General features: G+C 43.7%; 1 protein-coding gene and 1 pseudogene across 1 annotated transcript; both read right to left on the minus strand.

Annotated features, from left to right (window-relative positions):
- Positions 1 to 3,474: 3,474 nt before the first annotated feature.
- On the minus strand, positions 3,475 to 13,094 carry LOC106781598 (uncharacterized). Its single transcript, XM_023651476.2, has 5 exons — positions 12,991 to 13,094; positions 12,533 to 12,883; positions 9,135 to 9,219; positions 7,162 to 7,326; positions 3,475 to 4,980 (listed from the first exon to the last, which is right to left on the minus strand). Exons 1-5 carry the CDS (start codon positions 13,092 to 13,094, stop codon positions 4,960 to 4,962), a joined length of 726 nt encoding a protein of 241 aa, XP_023507244.2. The 3' UTR covers positions 3,475 to 4,959.
- On the minus strand, positions 13,685 to 14,624 carry EQUCABV1R-PS942 (vomeronasal 1 receptor equCabV1R-ps942 pseudogene; annotated as a pseudogene).

The raw sequence follows: 21,268 nt of genomic DNA on the forward strand, positions 1-21,268 counted from the left end.
AGGACTCCCTTACCAGAAGAGGAGGACACCACGGTAAGCGGAGGCTTCAATGTTTCAAGAACCAGGAGATTTCTTGGACCCCAGAGAGTGGGTTTGCACATGGAAAGTGCTGTGTCTGTAACTCAGGACTTCTTACTTATCCAAGGCTGGCCTGGTTCGTGAAGTCCTCGTTTAGCTGATTGGCCCATTCAGATCCTCTGAGGAGCAACCCTATTCCCTACTTGTGTCGTATCCAGTTCGGTGTTTGTCCAATACTCAAATCCAGTTCAGAATTGTCACCTTTAGACACTAAATTCCTTCCTCTCAGATCCCTTTCTAAATTGGGCCCTGAGCAGGACCATAATATCTTGAGTGTTCTGGCACCCGATGGGCCACAGGTCTTCCTCCCACACTGATATCCTACTCCAAATCTCTCTCCTTATATCAACCTTTGAAAGCTGTGATTTCTGCTGACTCACTGACCACCCTCCTTCTCCACCCACAGGTGAAGCGCAGGAACTGCGGGGCCTTTGGGCACATGGCCAGCAGCAGGGGGTGCCCCGTGAAGTGCTGGAGTGGGGCCCTTGTGCTGCAGCCTTTAGGCTCCAATAAGAAGGAGAACCAGGAACCCATGAGCACCAGGACCTGGAGACTCCAGGGTCCTTGAACCAGCCTGACAGAGAGATGGAACCAAGACAGAGGTGAGGAATCACAAGCTCTGAACGATGCTCGGGCAACGGAACCCCAGGAGATTGTGTCTCCCCCTCTACTCTTCCTGCACAGCCACCTCAGGCGCAGACAGGAAGACTCAAGAGAAGCAGACAGAGCTCCGTGCCTTCCAGGGGCTAGCCCTCAGAGCTCACTCTAGCCCTGAGAATCGCGGAGGGGGAAGGGCCAGGGCGTATCTTGGGATGTGGCTTATGGCTGACGGAGAAGCAGCAGAATCTAAAGGAGAGCACTTCATGCTGAAACCACGGTAGGCAATGGGCGCTTCCTGGAAGAGGGGGCTGCCTCTGAGGTAACAGAAGGAGTTGCCTTTGCACGGTTCCCAGGGGCTGCACCGCCTCCCTCACCCCACAGCAAGGGCTGGGAGTGGGCTCCAGGACTGTTCTTGGTCCCCTCACTGGTGTAGACAGGAAGGTCAGGGACATCCAGACAGCTGATGTGTTTTGTTCTGCATGCACGAAGAGCAGCAGAAGAAAGTTCTACCACAGAAATTTCCTGAGACCCCAAGAGAAGAAGCTGAGTCCCTGGAGAGAATCCACAGAAATCCTGTCCCTCTCTGAGGGTGAGGCTTGCCCCTGCCTCCCAGCTCCGTCCACCTTCCCTGTCCCTAATTTACTTCATGTCTATGCCTCTCAGGTGTGCAGTCAAAACCCAAGGTGGCCTATATGAGTCCTGTTTTAATTGTGGAATTTTCATATTCCAGTTCCTCTGATTTTTTTTTTTTTTTGCTCTTTTCTGCAAGTAGATCAGCAAGTGGAGGCACTTTTGTTCACGTGTGAAGGGTTTTATCAGATGCCTTCTACAATCCAGTATCAAGAGAAGGCATCCTTTAAAACTTTTGTGAATACTCCCACATTGCTCTTCAAAAGAACACTTGCCATTACCCTCTCCACACTGCATAGGGTAATGGTTTCTACCCTTGATCTCAAACAGACTATGCAAGGAAACGTTTCATTGTCATCTGAGAGGCAAAAAGTCAGATTGGTCTTGTAATTTTTTCCCCTGATCACCTCTGAAGTGGGCATCTCTGCAAATGAACAATGATTATTTGTATGTCTTTTCTGTGAAATTTGATTCTGCATGTTTTGTGTGTTTAAATTTGGTTGTGCCTTTTTCCTCCTGATGTAGAGAAAATCCTAATGTATACTTATTTTTCCCATATCTATTATTCTGCCATTTCCCATTTGTCCTAAGTTGCTTATTATTTTCATGTTTTCTATGTTCTGGTGGAATATGTCCATCCTTCACTTCATACAGTTAGACAATTCTGACTCCCGAGGTGTCTAACATGAGGTTTCTTCTCCCCCAGCATCCCACCAGGTCAGTACCTCTCCAAACAACCCAAAAGAGATCTGTCCTGCGCCCTGTTCTCACAGGTCAGCCACCTGTCAAGACACTCGATATGAGGTCCTTGTACACTACACCGTTTCTCAAGAAAGCACCTGAACTGAGTACTTGTGGACCAGCCCAAAGACATGAGGTGACCTTCACTGACTCATCCCACCAAGCTCTAAAGGGCTCCTGCCAGGACCCACCTCTCATTGCCAAGTCGACAGCCAGCAGGCCTGATGTTCTCCCACTTTGTTCCCCAGTCTACCAGGAAGACACTTGCCCTGGGTCGTGTCTGTAACCCCCAGGCACAAGTCCAATGTCCTTATGTGGACTCAAAACCTAGCTCACAGACTGCCACACAAAAATGTGGCACGAACTCTAAGTTCAGCATCTAGGCTGGGGGCAGGAGGTCTTCCCAGGTCCCAGTCTAGACTGGCCAGAACCCCCCCCCCCCCAAAATAAGATTCAGCATTTTTAAACCCCAGCTGAGTTCTCAGTGACCTCGTCTGGAGGCTGTCCAGGCTTTTCAGCTTCCCCCCAGCACAACTGGACTCGGATCCAAACAGACACCCCAAGTGACCAGGAAGACAACAGCCCTGATGCCCAGCTTTGACCTCCAGGCTCCACTCAACTCCCCAACTCACCTCACCTGAGCCCAGTCCAGACAGTACTGTCTCCCAGCCCCCAGGAGGCATGTTATAAGCTGGCACAGTCTTCATGAGTTGGGACAAGGAATGACAGAGTTCCAGGTTCTCAACCACTCCTACCTCCCTCCCTCCAGAGAAGTCTACACCTGCAGCCAGAGCCCTCACATCTTAGAGAATTCTGAGGGACAGATTCCCATGTCCCAGCAAGTGTCTTCTATGAGGACCTTCTGATCTTATTCTCACTCCAGGAGAGTGACTGTGAGTGGGAACCTCCGCCCCTCCCATGGAGAGAAGACGGTGCCTCAAGTCTCACACGACTGAGAAGACAGTGAGAGACTGAGGAGGGGAAAGAGGCAAGAGCAGCTGTGTCTGGTGAATCAGAGCTTCCCCAGGTGGGGCCTGTGCAAATGCTGGAACTCCAGATAATACTGGGGATCAATGAACAGACACTACCTTTAAATTTTGTAAATTTATTTAAAATGGAGCTTCTGAAACTGTCATACGCATTCCTTTGTAAATGAGATATAATTATGTAAGGAAGTCAGTCAACATGAAGAAGCCACGTTATACTATAATGTCAATAGAAAACTCTGAAATTCATCTTTGTGGGTGAGTAAATGACTGAAGTTTGGGTAACTTAAAAGGCTCATCTATGGATGTGGCAAAGGTCTGTATCCTGAGTCTAGAATTTTTGACACTGAGGGTGAGTGTTGGTGGAAATTGTCTTTGCCTTGGGAATGGGGAATATTCTCTTAACCTTGTACATTTTTAATTAAAAACCATTGCAGCATTATGTTTGATTAATTTATTTCAATATTAACAAAACTCTCTGAAATATATCATGTATTACAGGTGTTTTGACATTTATCACTTCTGTTCCATTTTCTTTATTTTTCTGCATCGAAGCTTATTTACCTAAGAGGACTGAGGTACACACAGTATAATCTAGGGCCCTGTAGCTTGCAAGAAATACAAACCCTCAGGCACAAGCCAGGCCTACTGGACCAGTATCTGGGTTCTTAATAATTCCATGTGTTTCATATGTAGGTTGAAGTGTGATTAGCGCAAAAAGAGAATGGTTCTCTATTTGCACATCAGAATCACCTGGTTAGGTTTAAAATTATAATAAGTGGTTCCTAGCCCCAGAGATGTTAATTTACTGACTTTGGTTTGAGACGTGGCATGAGATAATAGAAAAAATATATATTGTTCTCTGCCCCGGATTCCTGACACAGAGCTCCTGAAACCCTTTTAGTTTCCTAAGTGATAGGAGCACTAGGAGCATCTTTTGTTCTACTGAGGAGACTCTGGGTGGGCTCCTGAATGGGGGCTGGTCACCAGAAAGACCAAGCCTGATTAGAAGCTTGGCATTTTCAACCCCACTCCCCATCCTCCAGAGAGGGAAGAGGGGCTGGAAATGGAGATAATAATTGATCACGGTTACATGAGGAATCCTCCATAGAATTCCTGTAGTAGTGGGTTCAGAGAGCTTCCAGGCCGGGGAACACATCCACACTGGGAGGGTGACACACCTCAACTCCACAGGGACAGCAACTCCTGCTCTCGGGACGCTCCCCTTCCGCACACTGCGCATCTCCTCATCTGGCTGTTCAACTGTATCCTTTATCACATCCTTTAATAAACTGGTAAATGTGTTTCCCTCAGTTCTGTGAGCTGCTCCAGGAAATTGATCGAACCCAAGGAAAGGGTCGTTGGAACCTCTGATCTACTGCCAGTTAGTCAGAAGCACAGGTGACACTGAGCTTTGAACCGACATCTGCAGTTGTCTCAGGTGAAATAGAAGTAAAAGGAATAATTAAGACTATCTTTTCACAAAATTCTACAGTTTGTACAGATTTGGGGGAAATTGGTACTGAGCTGTAACCCTCAACACTCAATTAGTAAATCTTCCTGGATAATATATAAAACAATATTTATTCCCTGATTCAACAGTCGCACAAATACAGATATAAAACAAAGAACCCTATGAGCGTCATCAAAAACATGTAACTAATGATTAAATAAACAAAAAGCAAGTTCATTTCTAACACATGGAAATGTGCAAGATGAAAGCAACAGTAGCCTAAACAAAATAAATTAAGGTAGACTTCAACATCGTGCACGTCGTTCAATTTCATGAACTCCTTCAATATGATGCATCAATATCACGTTTGTTGAAGAATGAACAGCAGCACACACAGGGGATGCACAATGTGGCGCCAACAATAGTTGCCAGCACAAAGGCGATGACCATTAATAAACGTGGTCAAAACTGTCACGGTGCCCTTGATAGATGCTTTTGTGACATTCCACAGAAACCAGAAAGACAACAGGAAATAGTTATTAGCTAGGCTCTTGTGATACTCTCGTGAGATAAACATGTCCTTGGACATGCTGACCACTCTACTCAGTGCTTCAAGGGGCACTGTTTTATGTAGCAGGATAATATTTCTTGTAACATATTACTCAAGGTGTTCAAGAATTTTCTGTTACCCAGTAAACCCACTCCATGGGAAAGTCCACTGGAAGGTGTCCTTCACCTAAAGATGGGTTATCGCAGTAGAAAAAGAGGAGGAGGGGCTGGCCCTGGGGCTGAGTGGTTGAGTTCGTGCGCTCTGCTTCAGCAGCCCAGGGTTTTGCCAGTTTGATCCTGGGCGCCAACACAGCACTGATCATTAGGCTACGCTGAGGTGGCGTCCCACATGCCACAACTAGAAAGACCCACAACTAGAGTATACAACTATGTACTGGGGGCATTTGGGGAAGATAAAGCAGAAAAAGAAAAAGAGGAGGAAATTTCAGACTCTAGGAATGAGTATTTCAAAAGCAAAAGGCAAAAATCACCAAACGTAAGAGAATATGAAACCAACACGAGCCAAGGTTTTTCTATATTCCAACTAGGAAGAGAGCTGGAAGAGGGAGAAAAATACAAGACATGGAAGTCAAGTAGGGGGTGTGAGACTTTGTGTGATTATGGAGAAGAAGCCATGTGCTCTGCCCAGACTCCAGGCCGAGCACCTGAAAGACAGAGATGCTCCCCAGGTGGGACTGAGGATCAGAGACAATCTCTCCAGCCACTGTCTTTACAGTACTGCTGAGCAGCAATCTCAGAAGATCCACCCCACTTCTTTGTTACACACATTTCTGAACTGAGGCACAAGCAGAACTGAAGAAATGCCTGAGCCACTTGACCAGGCACACAGGGCCTAAGACGGTCCCCGCAATTCCCGGGGCCCCGAGACGCAAAGGAAGAGGAGCCAATGTTCTTCTTCTCCTGAGTTCTCCCCAGTACACGAAACGGTGATGGAGCCTGGACCAGGACTTAAGGAGGCCTTAGCTCTGATCTATACAAACTGAGAAGTAAGTAGAGGGAATCAAGGGGGAAAGAGGATCCCTTAGAAGCAGCTCACCCATGCTGCCCAAAGTCAAGATGTCAACGAGGTCACAGGGGCCAGATATTAAGCATTGTCGGTGGTCATAAAGACATTGCTTTGTCTTTGCATGAGTCAGAGCACCACTGGAGGGTGAGAGGATGATAGCTGGGGGAAAGAAAAAATTTCCTTGGAGAGTTCACAAGAAAGAAACTTGTTTTTTCACATACCTCTCCCATTTGGGGAGAGTTTCCCAAACAATGTTTAATGGTGCAGCCTCCCCACGGTGCATGTGAGCTCTTGCCTCTCTAAGCATCTTTGACATATTCCGATCCATTTGGTTTTCTTACTATTTTCACCTGGCTCTGTACAGTCTAGGTCTCTTTCCCTTGCTCCAAAATGGAGATAATATTCAGGGCAGAAAGAGAGATTCCTGCTTATAAGAAGAAAGGAACATGATGTGCTGTGGTTTTTCCAGAATACCATCCCAGTCCTTTATTCAGCTGAGAAGAGAGAACATTACAGAAGGGTCTAGAAAAATATTTCACAAATTTGTCCACTGACTGTCTCCCTCAGAATGCTTACGGAATACTGAAAATACAGATATCTAGCTCTTTCCCAAGAACTACTGAATCAAAAGCCTAAGGGTAAAACCAGGCAATCAGATATTTTTTTGGTGAGGAAGATTGGCCCTGAGCTAACATCTGTTGCCAATCTTCCTCTTTTTGCTTGAGGAAGATTGTTGCTAAGCTAACACCTGTGCCAATCTTCCTCCTATTTTGTCTGTGGGATGCTGCCACAGCATGGCTTGATGAGCGGTGTGTAGGTCCACACCTGAGAACCCCGGGCCACCAGAGCGGAGTGCGCTAACTTAACCACTATGCCACCAGGCCAGTCCCTCAGGCAATCAGATATTTTAAAAGTTTGCTATAAGGTTTTGCTCTTACTCAACTTCTGGAACCACCACTAATCTAGTGTGGAGTGGGCAGATCATCCAAAGAAAAGGGAAGGTGAAAGTCTAGATGCCACATTAGGAAGCTTTTCATTTCAGAGTCAACACAGCTTCAATCTCAGTTAAGCAAGGCAGAGGCTCCCAAGAGACTCACTAGGGCAGATCCTGACTTCTGGAGGCAGCTCTCCTCACCCAGGGAGAGCAGGTTCCTGAGGTTCTCCACCATCACGTCCCTGTACAAGGCCCTCTGAGCGGGGTCCAGGCATTCCCACTCCTCCTGAGAGAACTCGATGGCCACATCTCTGAATGTCAACTGTCCCTGAAAGGAAAAACATATTTCACCAAGCGATCACAAGAGGAGCTCTTATCTTCACACAAAATGAGAGAAGTATCGACTGTCCGTCAGACTGAAGCAAGTGTTTCCACAGATGCACGTAACTGTGATAAGTGTGAGCAGTTTACATATCTCTAACTTTATTACACTTTTCCCTCAGAGGACATGAAATCCACTAAACCACTGTGATTTCATATTTTTGCGGATGATAAAACAAATATATAAATGAAAAAAACAACACAGGATGGTCTATACATAAGTACTAGATACTACATTCTACACACAAAGTGATATTCAATTTCTAGATGAGCCAGAGCATGAGTGATGTCTTGGGAAATGGAAACACAAATAAAGGATTGCCACTTTCCCTAGATTTTCAAAATACAGATGATTACAGTACCTGTTTTTGCTTATATTGGGGGAAACCTCGGGTTGTGTTGGTGGGATAGGGTACCTGTGCAGCTTTAGGGGAGGGCATCTGGTCAGAATCTATCAAAATATGAAATGTACCATCCTTGACCCAGTAATCAGACATCAAGTTGTGCAACCCAGAGAAATCCTCAGACACCTGCAGTGAAGTCAGCCTGCCCACAGGCAGCCACTGTGGCATTCTTTTTGTCAGCAAAAAAATTCTAAAGGTCCCATGTGCCCTCATTTAGAGAATGCTCCAATGAGGGTGTAAAGAGCAAGCTGTATCTGTTTTCACTAACATGAAAACAACTTTTAGACATATGCTGTGTAAATTTTTAAATCTGCAGACTAAAATATCACAATGAATCATTCACTGAAGAATTTTTTCTAAAATCTCATAATGGCATATAAATGCATTTTTACAAGATTTGTGCTGACTCTTGCCACAGAACTGATGACAAGGGTTCTGATGGAGTCATGAGGATGGCAGAGCACATGACAAGGAAGGGGATGTTTTAATTCTTAGTCCCTGAGCTGCATTCTAGTTTGGAGTTTGATCACAAAACAAATATGTACAGCAAATGATGTTTAAAATAAAAGAGACGCAATGTCTAATGATAATGGTGGAAGTGGAATTTGGCTCCAGCCTCTCTGATGACCAAGATAAAGCCATATCTATCACCCACCATCGTAGCTGAATTATCACTGTTTTACCTAAAACATCTACTGAATTAGAGTCCCTGCCGAAACACCAAAGTCTCCACGGGATGGATGTGCTGAGACTGATTTAAAAAAATGTCCTGCTACATGTTTAAGTGGATTCCATATTTAAAACCAATTATGGAGTAAAACATCTTTTGTCACTGATGTCTGTTTCTGAACTTTCTAAGCTATTCCAAATGACGAATGCTATGGAGCCAGAACTACACTGATTCGCTTGTTTAGAATGTATTGTAAAGTCAGGCAGAACAGGTTCTCCTTATTACTCTTCTTTTCCAGAATCTTCCAGCTGTTCTTACAATTAATGCAGCACATAACTATGCAGTTTCTTCTATCCTGGTCTAGAGAGAGCTGTCAGGGAATCCAGACACAGCCCTAAACAATCCCTGCTGCCCAACCTCACAGACACCCTGTCTCCAATCCAGGGATATGAAGCCCTGCTCAGGACCATGCCCTGTGGCGCCTCCCCACAAGTTCCATGTCACTGGGTCGTGGTGAGATGGAATCTAAGTGGAGATGAGAGGGACTGAGGGAAGGCCCTGGGTGAGTGTGAGAAAACAGGTGTCAGGGAGGATACCTCAGAGTCAGAGAAGATTGGGAAGTCCAAAGAAGGGCATTTAAGAAGGAGAGAAAGAATAATCAACCAAGAGTAGGATTTTCACCTGAGAAAGTGCCATTCCTGATTCCTTTTCTTTCCTCTTCATCTGAGCTTCTTTCTCAGGCAAGTGGAGTCTTGAGAAGTCAAAGCTGAGTGTTGAAAATACGCTGTTTAATGCTTAGAATCAACATAACCCTTCCTGTGCCACAATCACACGTGCAGGGAAGACCTTGCCACGTAGAATAGACGGTCCTCGCTGCCCACTGCCACAGGAGGGATTCAGCGATGGCAAACTCCTACAGAGACCAACAAGTGAGTTTTTCCACCACTTGCTTCAGAACTCACTCCCTTCCTAGTAAAGCCCTCACATACACTGCAGCAGTGGGGATCTGGGCTGGACTGACCCTCCCCTTCAAGTCACAGACCTGGCCCTGATCAAACCCCATAGAGAGCAGAGGCCCCCACCTCCCCCTGGATCGGGGCCAGCCTTCAGAAATGGAGGACTCACAGCCTTAGTTTTCAGTGCTGAATAAAGACTGGAATCAACTCAGACACTTCAAATATTGAGGGGGGGCCCTGCCAGACTATTTGAATGGAAATCTCTGGTAAGCGGCCACAAGGGATGTATTTGCAAAATGACTCAGCAATCTAACCTGAGGTCAGGATTGAGCACCACTCAGAGGCAAGCCCAGCACACCTCCCCTACTCTGGCTCTTCTCACCACCTGCGACCTTGTTGTCATCAGTATCCAGACAGTAGGAGGGAAAGCAGCAGAACAAAACATGCAGAGCAGGCAATATGGAGCAGCAGTGGGGGTGAGGGTGTGGCTGGCCTGTTAAAGGGGAGGAGGTGAGAGAGGGCGCCACTGAGAAGGTGATATGAGAACAAGGATCTGGGGGAGGGTGTTTGCCACCTGCATCTGAGTGGCCAGAAACTTCCAGGCAAAGACACAGCACATGCAAAGGCCTGAGGCAGTGGTGTCCTTGGCCACAACAAGGACAAAGGGTTCTGTGTGGCTGGAGCCAAATGAGCAAAGGGGAGACAACTAGGAGACGAGGTCAGAAAGGCACTAGGGAAAGCAGATTGCGAAAGATGTGGTCTTCTAACATTTTTCTCCCGTGCCCCCAAAGAATTCTGGAAGGAGTGTTTCCTCCCTCACTGTAAGTTAACATCTAATTTCCCCATTATTTTGATATTAATACACTTACAAATAATATAGTATAACGCATGTTTTAAAAACATACCAAGATATTCACCTAAGTCATAGGAAGCACAGGGTTGCCCTTACTTGAGATGTGGAGGACTGCAGGAGAACACATTTGGGGACGTCCAGGAGATCATCTTTGGACATCTTAAGGTGGACATGCCTGTTAGATGTCCCACCAGAGATGTCGAGGAGACAGCTGGACACAGGAGCCTGAAGTTCAGAGGAGAGGTCTGGGCTGGAGACGTGAAATTGAGAGACCTCAAGGTGTTGACAGCAATGAGATGAGTTGATATGGAAAGATGGTGGAGTAGCAAGAGAAGAGGTCCAAAGACTAAGCCTGGGCAAGTTGACCAACCAGAATCCTGGCGAGCTAATCCTCTGGAGTAGCTGCCTGAGGCTGAGCAGACACACTCTGGCAATAAAAGAGCCTAAATTCAGCAGGAGGAGAGCCCCCCTGGCTGTTCAGAAACGTTCCTGGTTTCTAAGATTTCCGACTTTGCAATGACATTTGGCTTAAATGTTCAAAGTCTCATATTATGACTTGATTGTGTCTTGAGATTGTGCAAACTGATAGAAGAATAGCAGAAGTGTGTATCTGAACTACACAGGGGATCCTGGCAAAGTTGAGGGAGAAAACAGACGAGAGGCTGTAACACACAAAACAACTTTTCTCCCTCAAGGTCACCTACCTGACTGCAATGATTACTCGCACCAATCACCAATGGCCAATGATTTCATCAATCCTGCCTATGTAGGGAAACCTCCATAAAAACGCAAAAGGACGGGGTTCAGAGGGCTTCTGGGTTACTGAGCACATGGAGACTCAGGGAGTGGCATGCTCAAACAGCATGGAAGCTCCATGCTCCTTCCCCATACCTTGCCCTATGTATCTCTTCCATCTGGCTGTTCCTGCGTTATATCGTTTCATAATAAACCGGTCATCTAGTAACTCAAGCATTTCTCTTAGTTCTGTGAGCCACTCTAGCAAATTAACCAAATCCTAGGAAGTGGGTTCTTTGGAACCTCCAATCTACAGCCCGTCAGTCAGAAACACAGGTGACAACCTGGACTTCCTACTGGAGTCTGGGGGGAGGGGAGTCTTGTGGGACTGAGCCCTAAACCTGTGGGATCTGACACCATCTCCAGGTAGATGCTGTCAGAATTGAGTTAAATTGTAGGACCCCCAGCTGAGTCTGGAGAATTGCTTGGTGGTACAGGAGCCCCGCCCACATTGGAAACCAGGTGCAGAAACTTCAGCCCCTTTCAACGTTCCAGCAGGTCCCTGCTTCTATGGCCCCAACTCTTACTCCCGTCACTCAGTCTGATGTTCCCACCTTTGCCGACTGACTTCTGCTGCTGGTGAAGATACCCCATTCTCTATTTCATTCCCCTTCATCTCCAGAGATCCCTCTTTTTCTCTATTTTCTTCTGTCCTTCTTTCACTGGTTCACTCTTTCACCCTACTGTTTCTCAAAGTCCACCTGTTCTATCTCCTATTCTGCCCTCATTTTGTCCTTCTTCACAGTCTTTTTAGTTCCACCTCAGTCTGTCCGTTTCTGTCCCCCACCCAGCCTGCCCTGGGAGTCCAAGCCCTCAAATTTGTCTCCTTTCATCTCGTCTCCCCGAAAGAGGGGAGGCAGGGGTTTTAAAAGTTTGTGAGGAATGTGGCTCCTTGTAGATGGGGGGGGGGGGGGTAGGAGGGTCTGTCAGTGACCTTGCTGGTCGGAGCTTTCCCACCAGCTCCCGGTCAGCCTTGGGCCGGTTTGCAGGGAAGAGGAGATAAGGAACGCAGGTGGGTACCCTTGGCCCACTATCTCCGTGGCATATAGCGGACTCTGGAGCCAGGGAGCAAGCAGGCAAAGAGTGCTCTGGTTTTAACCGCACACATGCTGGGTTTAATGGAGGGGAAGTGATATCAGGGCCGGCACCTCAAGGACAGCCAGAGCCATCTCTGCACTCCAGGAAGCCAGGCTGGAGGCAGCGGGAAAGGCGCCCCCAAGACCGGAACCCAATTCGCGCCTGAGGACTTTACCCAACGCGGGGGGTGAAGGGGGTGGGGGGAGCTGAGGCGGAGGGGGACTGGCGGCACCGAAGGGTTTTGATCAGGAAAACGACGCGGCAGGCGGCGTCTGCCCGGAACAAAAGCCAAAAGGAGGGGGTCGGGTGCCCGCCTCAGAGGCTTTTAACTTGAAACAGTCGCGGACACACGGCGAGCGACCAGAGCCACTACGCCTCGCGGTGCTGCCGGGACTTACCGGGCCAGGGACGAGGGGTACGAAGGGGTTTGTTTGAACGTACGCGGGGGCTGGGGGAAGCAGCAAAGGGCACGTCTGAAGCGAAAACGAACTCGTTCACCGGATTGCGCGCCTCGCTCGGTTTCAGTTAAGCAGGGGCGTGCGCGTGCGCGTGCGCGTGCGCAGTGGGCGGGAGTGGGCGGGGCCACAGTGGGGCGGGACGGTTCCCGCAGCACGCACTGGGCAGGAAGCGCGCAGGGAGGGAGTCGACTTGGGGGCGGGGCCCAGAGGGGCGGGGCCTGGTCCTGCGACCTGACTGTCTGGGTTTCCAGGTCTGTTAGTGTCCGGGCGCAGCAGTTTCTGGGGCTCGGCCTTTGGAGGTTTTGGAATCTCTTTAGTGTCCAGTGGGGCAGGGTTACGTAAAAGATTAGACACGTGCGGGCCACTAAATATCGGAAGCACTGTTTCCTCTTACCTACCCAAAATGGTATAAATCAAAGCTCTTTTTGCGAAAGGATGGAGACGCATGTCCTGCGCGAGTGAGGCGGCTCGAGGCAGCCTCGGGGGTCTGGGGGGGTGGCATGTGGGGTGGTGGGTGGATCCCGCAAGTCTGAGGCTTCAGAGAATTAGAACTTATTTAATTAAGCAACAGCTGGACTTGTCTCTGTAAGTGATGGAAACTAAAACGTGAAATGCAAAACTACCTGCTGTGAGGAATGTGCAATTTTACACAGACTCCCTTTACAACATAATTTCCATTTCTGTCCCCAATTCATCCTGGAGCAGGGCTCAACCCTGGGCTGAGTTCCAGGGACTATGGTGGTGGAAGGCTGAGACCTTGGTTTGAAAGAACCAGATTTTCTGTTTGTGTAGCTATAAATTCATTTTTCTTTCTCTGAATTTAGTTTGTTCTAGTCCACACTTCTGAAGATGAAGTATAAATTCGAGTACCTTTGAGAGATACTGCATGACATCTGGTATTAATTTCATAATTTTCTTTATTCTCAGTTATTTGGAAAAGTATTTTTAATTTGAACGTTAAATTATATAAATTACATCTTTTGATGTTTGTTTTTATTTTCTATTTCTGAATGTTTTGGGTCAAGTTTGAATAATGGGGATTGTAAAAAGTGTACTACTCCCAAGATATTTCGAGTTGATCTAACATACGATTTATATATTTCTTACAAGTTTAAGGGCTTTTGTAGTCCTTATCCAAACAAAACAGAAGGTGGATACTCTGGAGTCATGACTCATGAGAATGTAGGGACTGACAGTTGGGAAACCCCCAGCAATTAGTGTAGAGGTGTTCAATAGCCACAAACCAGGCTTGTTGTGAACAGCCAAACAAATGTGAAGGATGGAGAACAGAGTGTACAAAGATGCAAAGGTACATACCAGGACAAGGATGCTTTGGGTCGCTGTGGACTCGGGAGAGAGTCTGGAGGAAGAACTGGTCCTGTGAATGTTTGACCCGCTGCCTGTGCCTGGACAGAATGAAAACCATGGAGCTGCTGGCCCAGAGCGTGAGCCCCAGACATAAAACATCACGGAATAATAACAGTAGTACATACAATAAATGCTTGATTTTGTCCTGAACGATAGCACAACAGTAGCCGAAATCTTGTTTTCTTGTGGTATTTTTGTCGCTACATTTGTCAGCTACATGCACAGGAATTGTAATATTAAATATCAAGTTCAGGATCCAGCAGAGGGTGTTGTAGGTGCCCATGTGCTTGGAAGCTTTTGCTTTAAGTTCTGCCCACCTGGAGTTCCTGGGACTGATTATGATGGCCTGGAAGACACTCAAGAGGCAGGTGGTGCAAAGGGACACATCCTTGCCCACTTTATGAAGATAGAAAAGAAATTTGCATCCCAAATCATTGAGGAAATCTTTTAACCCCAAAGCTGCCATTGTTTGGGCGACTCCTTTAGACAAAATAACCAAGAGATTGGCTACAGTCAGGGGCTTGAGAATCAAATCTGTGGACCTAAATTTGCATCCTGTGTAGTAAAGGAAAAAATAGTGGTAAAGAAAAGAGAAATTCCCCAGAAATCCAACTATAGTCTGTAATGCAAAGAACATTCCTATTGCCAGATTGCTGGAGGCCATTCTGTCATTTCCCAGTGATTGACATCCTTCTTCTGAGCCAGAGATTCCTGCATGGGAAAATGAGGCATAAGCTACAACTGAAATCCAATATCTCCACTTCCTTTAGTTCCCACTTAGAAATATTAACTTAAAGTTTTTTTTTAATTATTATTTACATGTTTCTAAGAGTTGGATGTATAACCTTTAAAGCACTCTTGCACACTATGTTTCACCGCTATAGAGGCTGGATGTGTAGTACAGCCCACGTTCTTCATAACTTCATGAGATAGTCAGTACTTTATTTTCATTGAAAAGATAAGGCGCAGTGAAGCAGACAAAGGTTAATTATTTGTCCAAATTCAAACCTTTTTTATGGATAAGGTGGATTTTGAACCTGGCTGGGCTGGTATAAAGATGGTGAGTTTATATACTATGGCATTCTAACAATGCTCGTTAGCTGTGTTCTTCGAATAATACAGAAGTGTATTTACTTTTTTTCCTACCTTGTTATTTCATTTTAGATTTGTGATATTTTATGTTATAATATTGTTTGTAACAAGTTTCCATTTATGTGTAAGGATTTTTGCAAAGCACAACACCAATTATGAGTAAAGATTTAGTGTAATAAAATGTAGATGCACTGATTTTATATAATTCTACAGAGATCGGCTCCATGAAAAACTGTATTTAACAAATATACAATTGGCTCTATATTAATGGCATCAGAAACATGAATTTACTTTGATTCTAGGAACAAAATATTACCTGTCAGGGGAATCACTGAACCGTATGTCAAGCTCTAAATGGTGGGATGTGAAACACCAATATGTAATAAAGAAGTGTAGAGTAGTAACTAAATGTTACTAATTACAAATCATAAAATAATCTTTTGTTAATACAAGTCTTAAGAAAAGGCATTATCAATAGGAATAAGATTTGTGAAAGATATTAAAATGTCATATATATACGAAGGAATCTTTAGGATTTGAAAATTGTACGTTTTGTGAAATGAAATTGTTGGAATTGATCTGAAAATACATTTAACCAGAGAATATGTCACAAGATACTTTTGTGTTGGACAGCAGCTACTGAAACACAGTTTGTAATGTTACTATTTCCTTAAATGCTGCTTTCCTAACAAAGGTGGAAAACAGTCTCACCAAAATCAACAGAACATGGATCTTTCCCGTAGTGACTAATTACTATCTCCATTAAGCACTTCATAGCTTGGAATTAGAGAAAACATTTCTATTCCAGCAGTTGCCATTTAGATAAATTATTTCTACACAGGGCTACATGATTCCTGTGGATGTGTCCCAGGGTTTATTACAACCATAGTATTATAGTCATACCACTACTAATCCTGAAAATGTAGTTTATGATTCCTGTAGGGCAGGCTGATTGACTTCAGTGTGACAGTCCTTAAGCACATTAAAAACCAGGCTTCATTATCGTTTGGTTTAAACACCAACAATCACCCTCAGCGAGGATTACACTAAATTGCGTTAGGAGGCAACAGGGATTGGTGTCAGATGTAGGATCCCATCTCTCTCTACTAGCTCAGCTCAAGCCTCAGAATTATTCCTTTTTCCTGTATGGCTTTGGCATTGGACCAAGTTCGAACCCTTAAGATTTCCTTTCCTGATGTTATCGCTTACCCAGACTCTGATACCTCTCCTTGCTTGCAAACTCTGAGTCTCAGACTGAAATAGAAAATACTGTATGAAGAAATGTTCCTCTAATATTCTAGGTTCTTCTTACTGGTCCAAGAATTACATTGGCATGAGACAGAATAACAGAAGAAAACCAAACAATTTTAATAGCATGTACATGTGGGAGAAACCCAGGAAAACTGAGTAAGTTGCTAAAATGCCCAACGTCACCACACACAACAGGTTCTGACACACAACAGGAAGTGATCTTATTTACTCACCCGGTAAGGTTGCTGGTAACCCTGTAGTCAAGTATCAGGCCAATATTTCCAAGGGGTCTTATTTGTTCCATAAAGTCGAGCTTTGTTTCCTAAAGCTATCTGGTCATATCTTAGTCTATGCATACCTCTCTCAAATATGATATTCCAGTCAAAGCCTTGGTAGTATAAACAATGTTTCCATATGTGTCCTGTTATGAGGAGAAGAGATTCTTATTGAACTCGTACAAATAATTAAATTGCCATGAAAAAAAGAATACTCACTCATCAAGTTTCCAAATTCTGGAGGGGTCAGATAGTGAGAAAAAGATAAATGTTCTAATTCTGCCTACAAATGAGTAATTTACCAAATTGCTGTAAGTCATAGTTAGCTTAAGAGACAAGAGAAAAAGCTTTCCTTAAATCTGGAAAAACAAATGATTAAAAATCAGTAATATTTCAAACAAAAGTCAAAAATTATAATCATCCTCATCAATTCATTCAGTCCCATGTAATCAATTTTTGATCTTGATCTTTTGTTAGCAGTTTTATGAAGCCATCCGTTTCTCCTTTAGAGTTCTGCAGTTTCTTACCCAGTTCAGTTTTATGATATCAAAGTTTATCAGCAGCCTGTATTCTAGAGTAAGTGTCAGAGTCCTTCCATGAATCACTCTGAAGATGAAACATATTTGTAAAATCATCAGAGTAAAATAGTAATATCTATAAATTACAAAACACTTAAAAATGGTTCATTATAATGCAATTGACAAATTTATTTATTTCTGTGACATATAACATTTTAAGATAACTAGAATTATGACTGATAACCAGGACAGATCAGAGTTTTACGAATGTTATATAATTTTTAAAACCTGTATATTAATGTCACTCACCCAAGCAATGTAACCTAAGAAGGTCTATCAACATTTGTTTGACAATGCTTCCCATGCAGTTTAAAATACTAAATAAGCCTAATTGATTTAATATCTCCCTCTTTATAGGAAGAGAGTACAAATTCTTTGATAAGTCTCCAGGGGCCCACTGGAATTCTCAACTTTATTTTCAGGTCAAAAGAAAGACTTTATGAGCCAACCCTGATGGCCTACTTGTTAAAGTTTGGTGCACTTTGCTTTGACAGCCCAGGTTCAGTTCCTGAGCGTGGAACCACATCACTCCTCTGTCAGTAGCTATACTGTGGTGGAGGCTCATGTAGAACCAGAAGGACTTACAATTAGAATATTTAACTATGTACTGGGACTTTGGAGGGAAAGATAAAGAGGGGAGGAAGATTGGCAACAGATGTTAGTTCAGGGTGAATCTTTCCCAGCAAAAAAGAAAAAAAGGCAATATTAAAAAAATACTTCAGATTTGAATTTTGAGGAAGTTTGTAAAAAATATTAAAAGGATCATAGATCGCTGTGAAACAATGCTTAGTTATCCATTTAACCAAAGTGACAACAGAAGATATTCAAGGCAAATATAGAGAGTTAAAAAGTTAAAAAAAACATTGGGGCTGGCCTGGTGATGTAGTGCTTACATTTGGCATGCTCTGCTTCAGCAGCCCAAGTTCACTTCCCAGGCACAGACCTACACAAGTCATCAGCCGTGCTGTGGCGGTGACCCACATACAAAATAGAGGAAGATGGCCACAGATGTTAGCTCAGGGTGAATCTTCCTCAGCAGGAGGAAGAAAGAAAAAATCCCCACAATTCTCTTAATAGAGAGAGTCACGTTCTATTAAGAGAGAGAACACAAAAATCCAATTCTCTTAATAGAGAGACCTCAGTTTTTTGAACATACAAAATTATTTTGGCAAAACACGGAATGTCTGCCTTTTAGGTAGACTTAATCAAAATAAAGAAAAATCTTTCATAATCGCTTTATCAAGGGCAGATTAAAAGTCCAAAAAATTACCTTTTTAAGAGAAAGAAAACAAAAATCAAATTTTGCACCAGGTTACTTTTTTTTAAAGATTTTATTTTTTTCCTTTTTCTCCCCAAAGCTTCCCAGTACTTAGTTGTATATTCTTTATTGTGGGTCCTTCTAGTCGTGGCATGTGGGACACCACCTCAGCGTGGCTTGATGAGCAGTGCCATGTCTGCGCCCAGGATTCGAACCAATGAAACACTGGGCCGCCTGCAGCGGAGCGTGCAAACTTAACCACTCAGCCACAGGGCCAGTCCCTGCACCAGGTTACTTTTGATGTTAAGACTCACTTAATTAAATTCATTTCAATCTTAATCAACTTGACTATACACAAAATTCTTTCTTTCTGGGTATTTCTTCCACAAACCTACACATTTTTTTCCACATTCAAAATTTATCCCATGTATTCCCTCCTTCTTAGCCTCTCCTTAAGACAAAAATTATTTTTTTCTATAACCAGTTTTACTTTATAGCAAATTTACCTTTTTAATAAAACAAACAAATAAACAGAAATATCTCTATTCCTTATACATTTTTATTTTTACTAAAAACATACATTTTACTCTCCTTGAATACAAAGATGTTTCCCTTATTTAGTTTTAGTAGTTTTAATCACATATATTAATTAGAATTCTTAACCCCTAGAAACCTTCATTTGTAGTGAAAATATAGTATATGATTCCTCTAAGGTAGGCTGAACAGCTCATACATTTCGGAACTACTGTCCTTAAGCACATTGAAAATCAGGTTTCATTATCACTTAGACAAAACACCAACAACCACCGTCACTGAGGGTCACAGTAAATCACATTAGGAGGCACCAGGGATTGGTCCAAGCCCCCATCTCTCTTTACTAGCACAGCTCATGCCTCAGGTATTATTCTTTCCTTCTATGAGGCTTTGGCATTGTACCAGTTTCAAAGACAGAAGAATCTCTTTTTCTAATATCATCACTTACTTAGCCAGACTCAGATGTCACTCCTTGCTTGCAGACTTTGCCTCCTAGACTGAAATAGAAAATATTCTTCTGACTTGTAGCTGGCAGGATGGTGAGCTCAGTGTGCTGGTCAGGACAGTATTGCGTGAGAGGGAGGGAGACAACCAGAGCAGTTAGATATGGGTTTGTGATTCTGTGACCTCACATCCCCTCACAACTACAATTATCATTTCACATGTAGCTGTAATGAGAGCACAGGCTTGGGGAACTGAGAATATTTGTGAAAAAGTTTTTTCCTGGTTGTTAATTACTGAAAAACAATTACACGTTTGTAGTTAACATCTCCAAAGAGACTATTGCACTTTTTGAGAAAGACCTTTTCTTTTCTTTGATCCCTGGAGGAAGACAGAGACTCACACGGACGCAGCAGGAAATACTGAGATCTGACACACGAGGGATGGCAGCAAAGCTCATGGGTCTCACTGGTTTCCTTGCTCACCATAGAGTTATTCTATTCAAATGTGAAGTCTTTCCTCGTCTTCAGACCATTGAGCTGCAGCAGGATTTAACTTATGAGCAGAGAAATTAAAACAGACAAAGTACCTGAGAAAGATTTTCCTAGAGACACAAGTAAAAGAAAGAACATGATGATAAACTTTACACGAAAATCACTGAACTTATTTGCACGACTCAGTGCCAATTGATTTGGAAGTCTAGATAATACGAAAGTTTTGTTGCAAATTATATTTACCTATACTCACCTTTTCCCAGAACCCTCAGTAAATATAGGGATTGTAAACACAACAATATCCATAGATATTGTACAAGTTTATGAGTCTCTCAAATAAAAGTATGATTTTATAGGCAGGATCAGATGATTTAACAGGTAGATTTAACAATTCCTTTAACTATCAGATAAGCCAGTGTTACCCCCTAAATTCAAGAGCTTTGAATGGTTACCACAGCCTTCTACACTTATTTTTTTGCTGAATTTTCAGTAATCGGTATTGATTGCTTTTGTAATTCATTAAGAAATATTAACTATAAGTTTCAATTAATCCTTTGGTGTTTTTATGCCGTGAAATCCACAATTGGAGTGATGTTCACTATCCAATCCTCCTAATTTACAAGTCAGGGTTTAGATCTGTGATGGTGGACAATCCATAGTCCACGCATACACTCACATATTTGTACCCTCACACTGAGATGCTAATAGACGTGAACATGCACACATACAAATATACATTCACATTTCCCACATGCTTAACACGTCCCCACCTTTATACACACTATGATGCACACTCACACAAACTCACACAGCCTCACCCACATTCATAAAGTCACACTCACACATGAGCATGGGCTGGTGTGTCACCATGAACAGTTCTTACATGAGGAATTGTGATTTAGCCAGACATGTGGATGCCTGAAGAAGGAGGCTCATTTCAACCATTTTATTCCTTTCATTCTTGCAACAACCCACAAGGATTTACTAACAACATGCAACACGTAACTGTGCTGCAAGCATTGCCACTGCAGGTCAAAGCACGTAGCAGCTGAGTCGGAGTGTTGAGGAGTGACACTACGTGGATATGTGACAGAGTGAAGCCCTTGGTTACTGTTAATTGTATGCGGTGAATTTATTTTTGTTTTGCTTGTTTCTTTTTCATTATTATTGACTACTTGCTCATTGTTCTGTTAGTTCTAGTATTTATAAAATGTATAGCCTCTCTGGTAGTTTCTAGGCTTGAAATCAGTAATGATTACAGTTTTATCTCTTCTGTTTATCTTTAAAATTAGCTCCGGATAGCCAATGCTGTCTCTAACAGTTGGAGCCAGAGTAGGTCTCCTTGTCTCATGCTACCTTTAGGAGAAGTGCATCGCAATTTCATT

This window comes from Equus caballus, chromosome 10, assembly GCF_041296265.1.
Source record: "Equus caballus isolate H_3958 breed thoroughbred chromosome 10, TB-T2T, whole genome shotgun sequence".
Classification (NCBI taxonomy): domain Eukaryota; kingdom Metazoa; phylum Chordata; class Mammalia; order Perissodactyla; family Equidae; genus Equus; species Equus caballus.

Bases quoted from the DNA above. Each gene is read 5' to 3' on its own strand.
- LOC106781598 (XM_023651476.2), bottom strand. From the start codon at position 13,094: ATGCCACCCCCCCAGACCCCCGAGGCTGCCTCGAGCCGCCTCACTCGC. The intron at 12,884-12,990 runs GTAGGTAAGAGG...AAACCTCCAAAG, and splicing joins TTTGATTTATACCATTTTGG to GCCGAGCCCCAGAAACTGCT. The intron at 4,981-7,161 runs GTGAGTCTCTTG...ATGTCACAAAAG, and splicing joins AGAAGTCAGGATCTGCCCTA to CATCTATCAAGGGCACCGTG.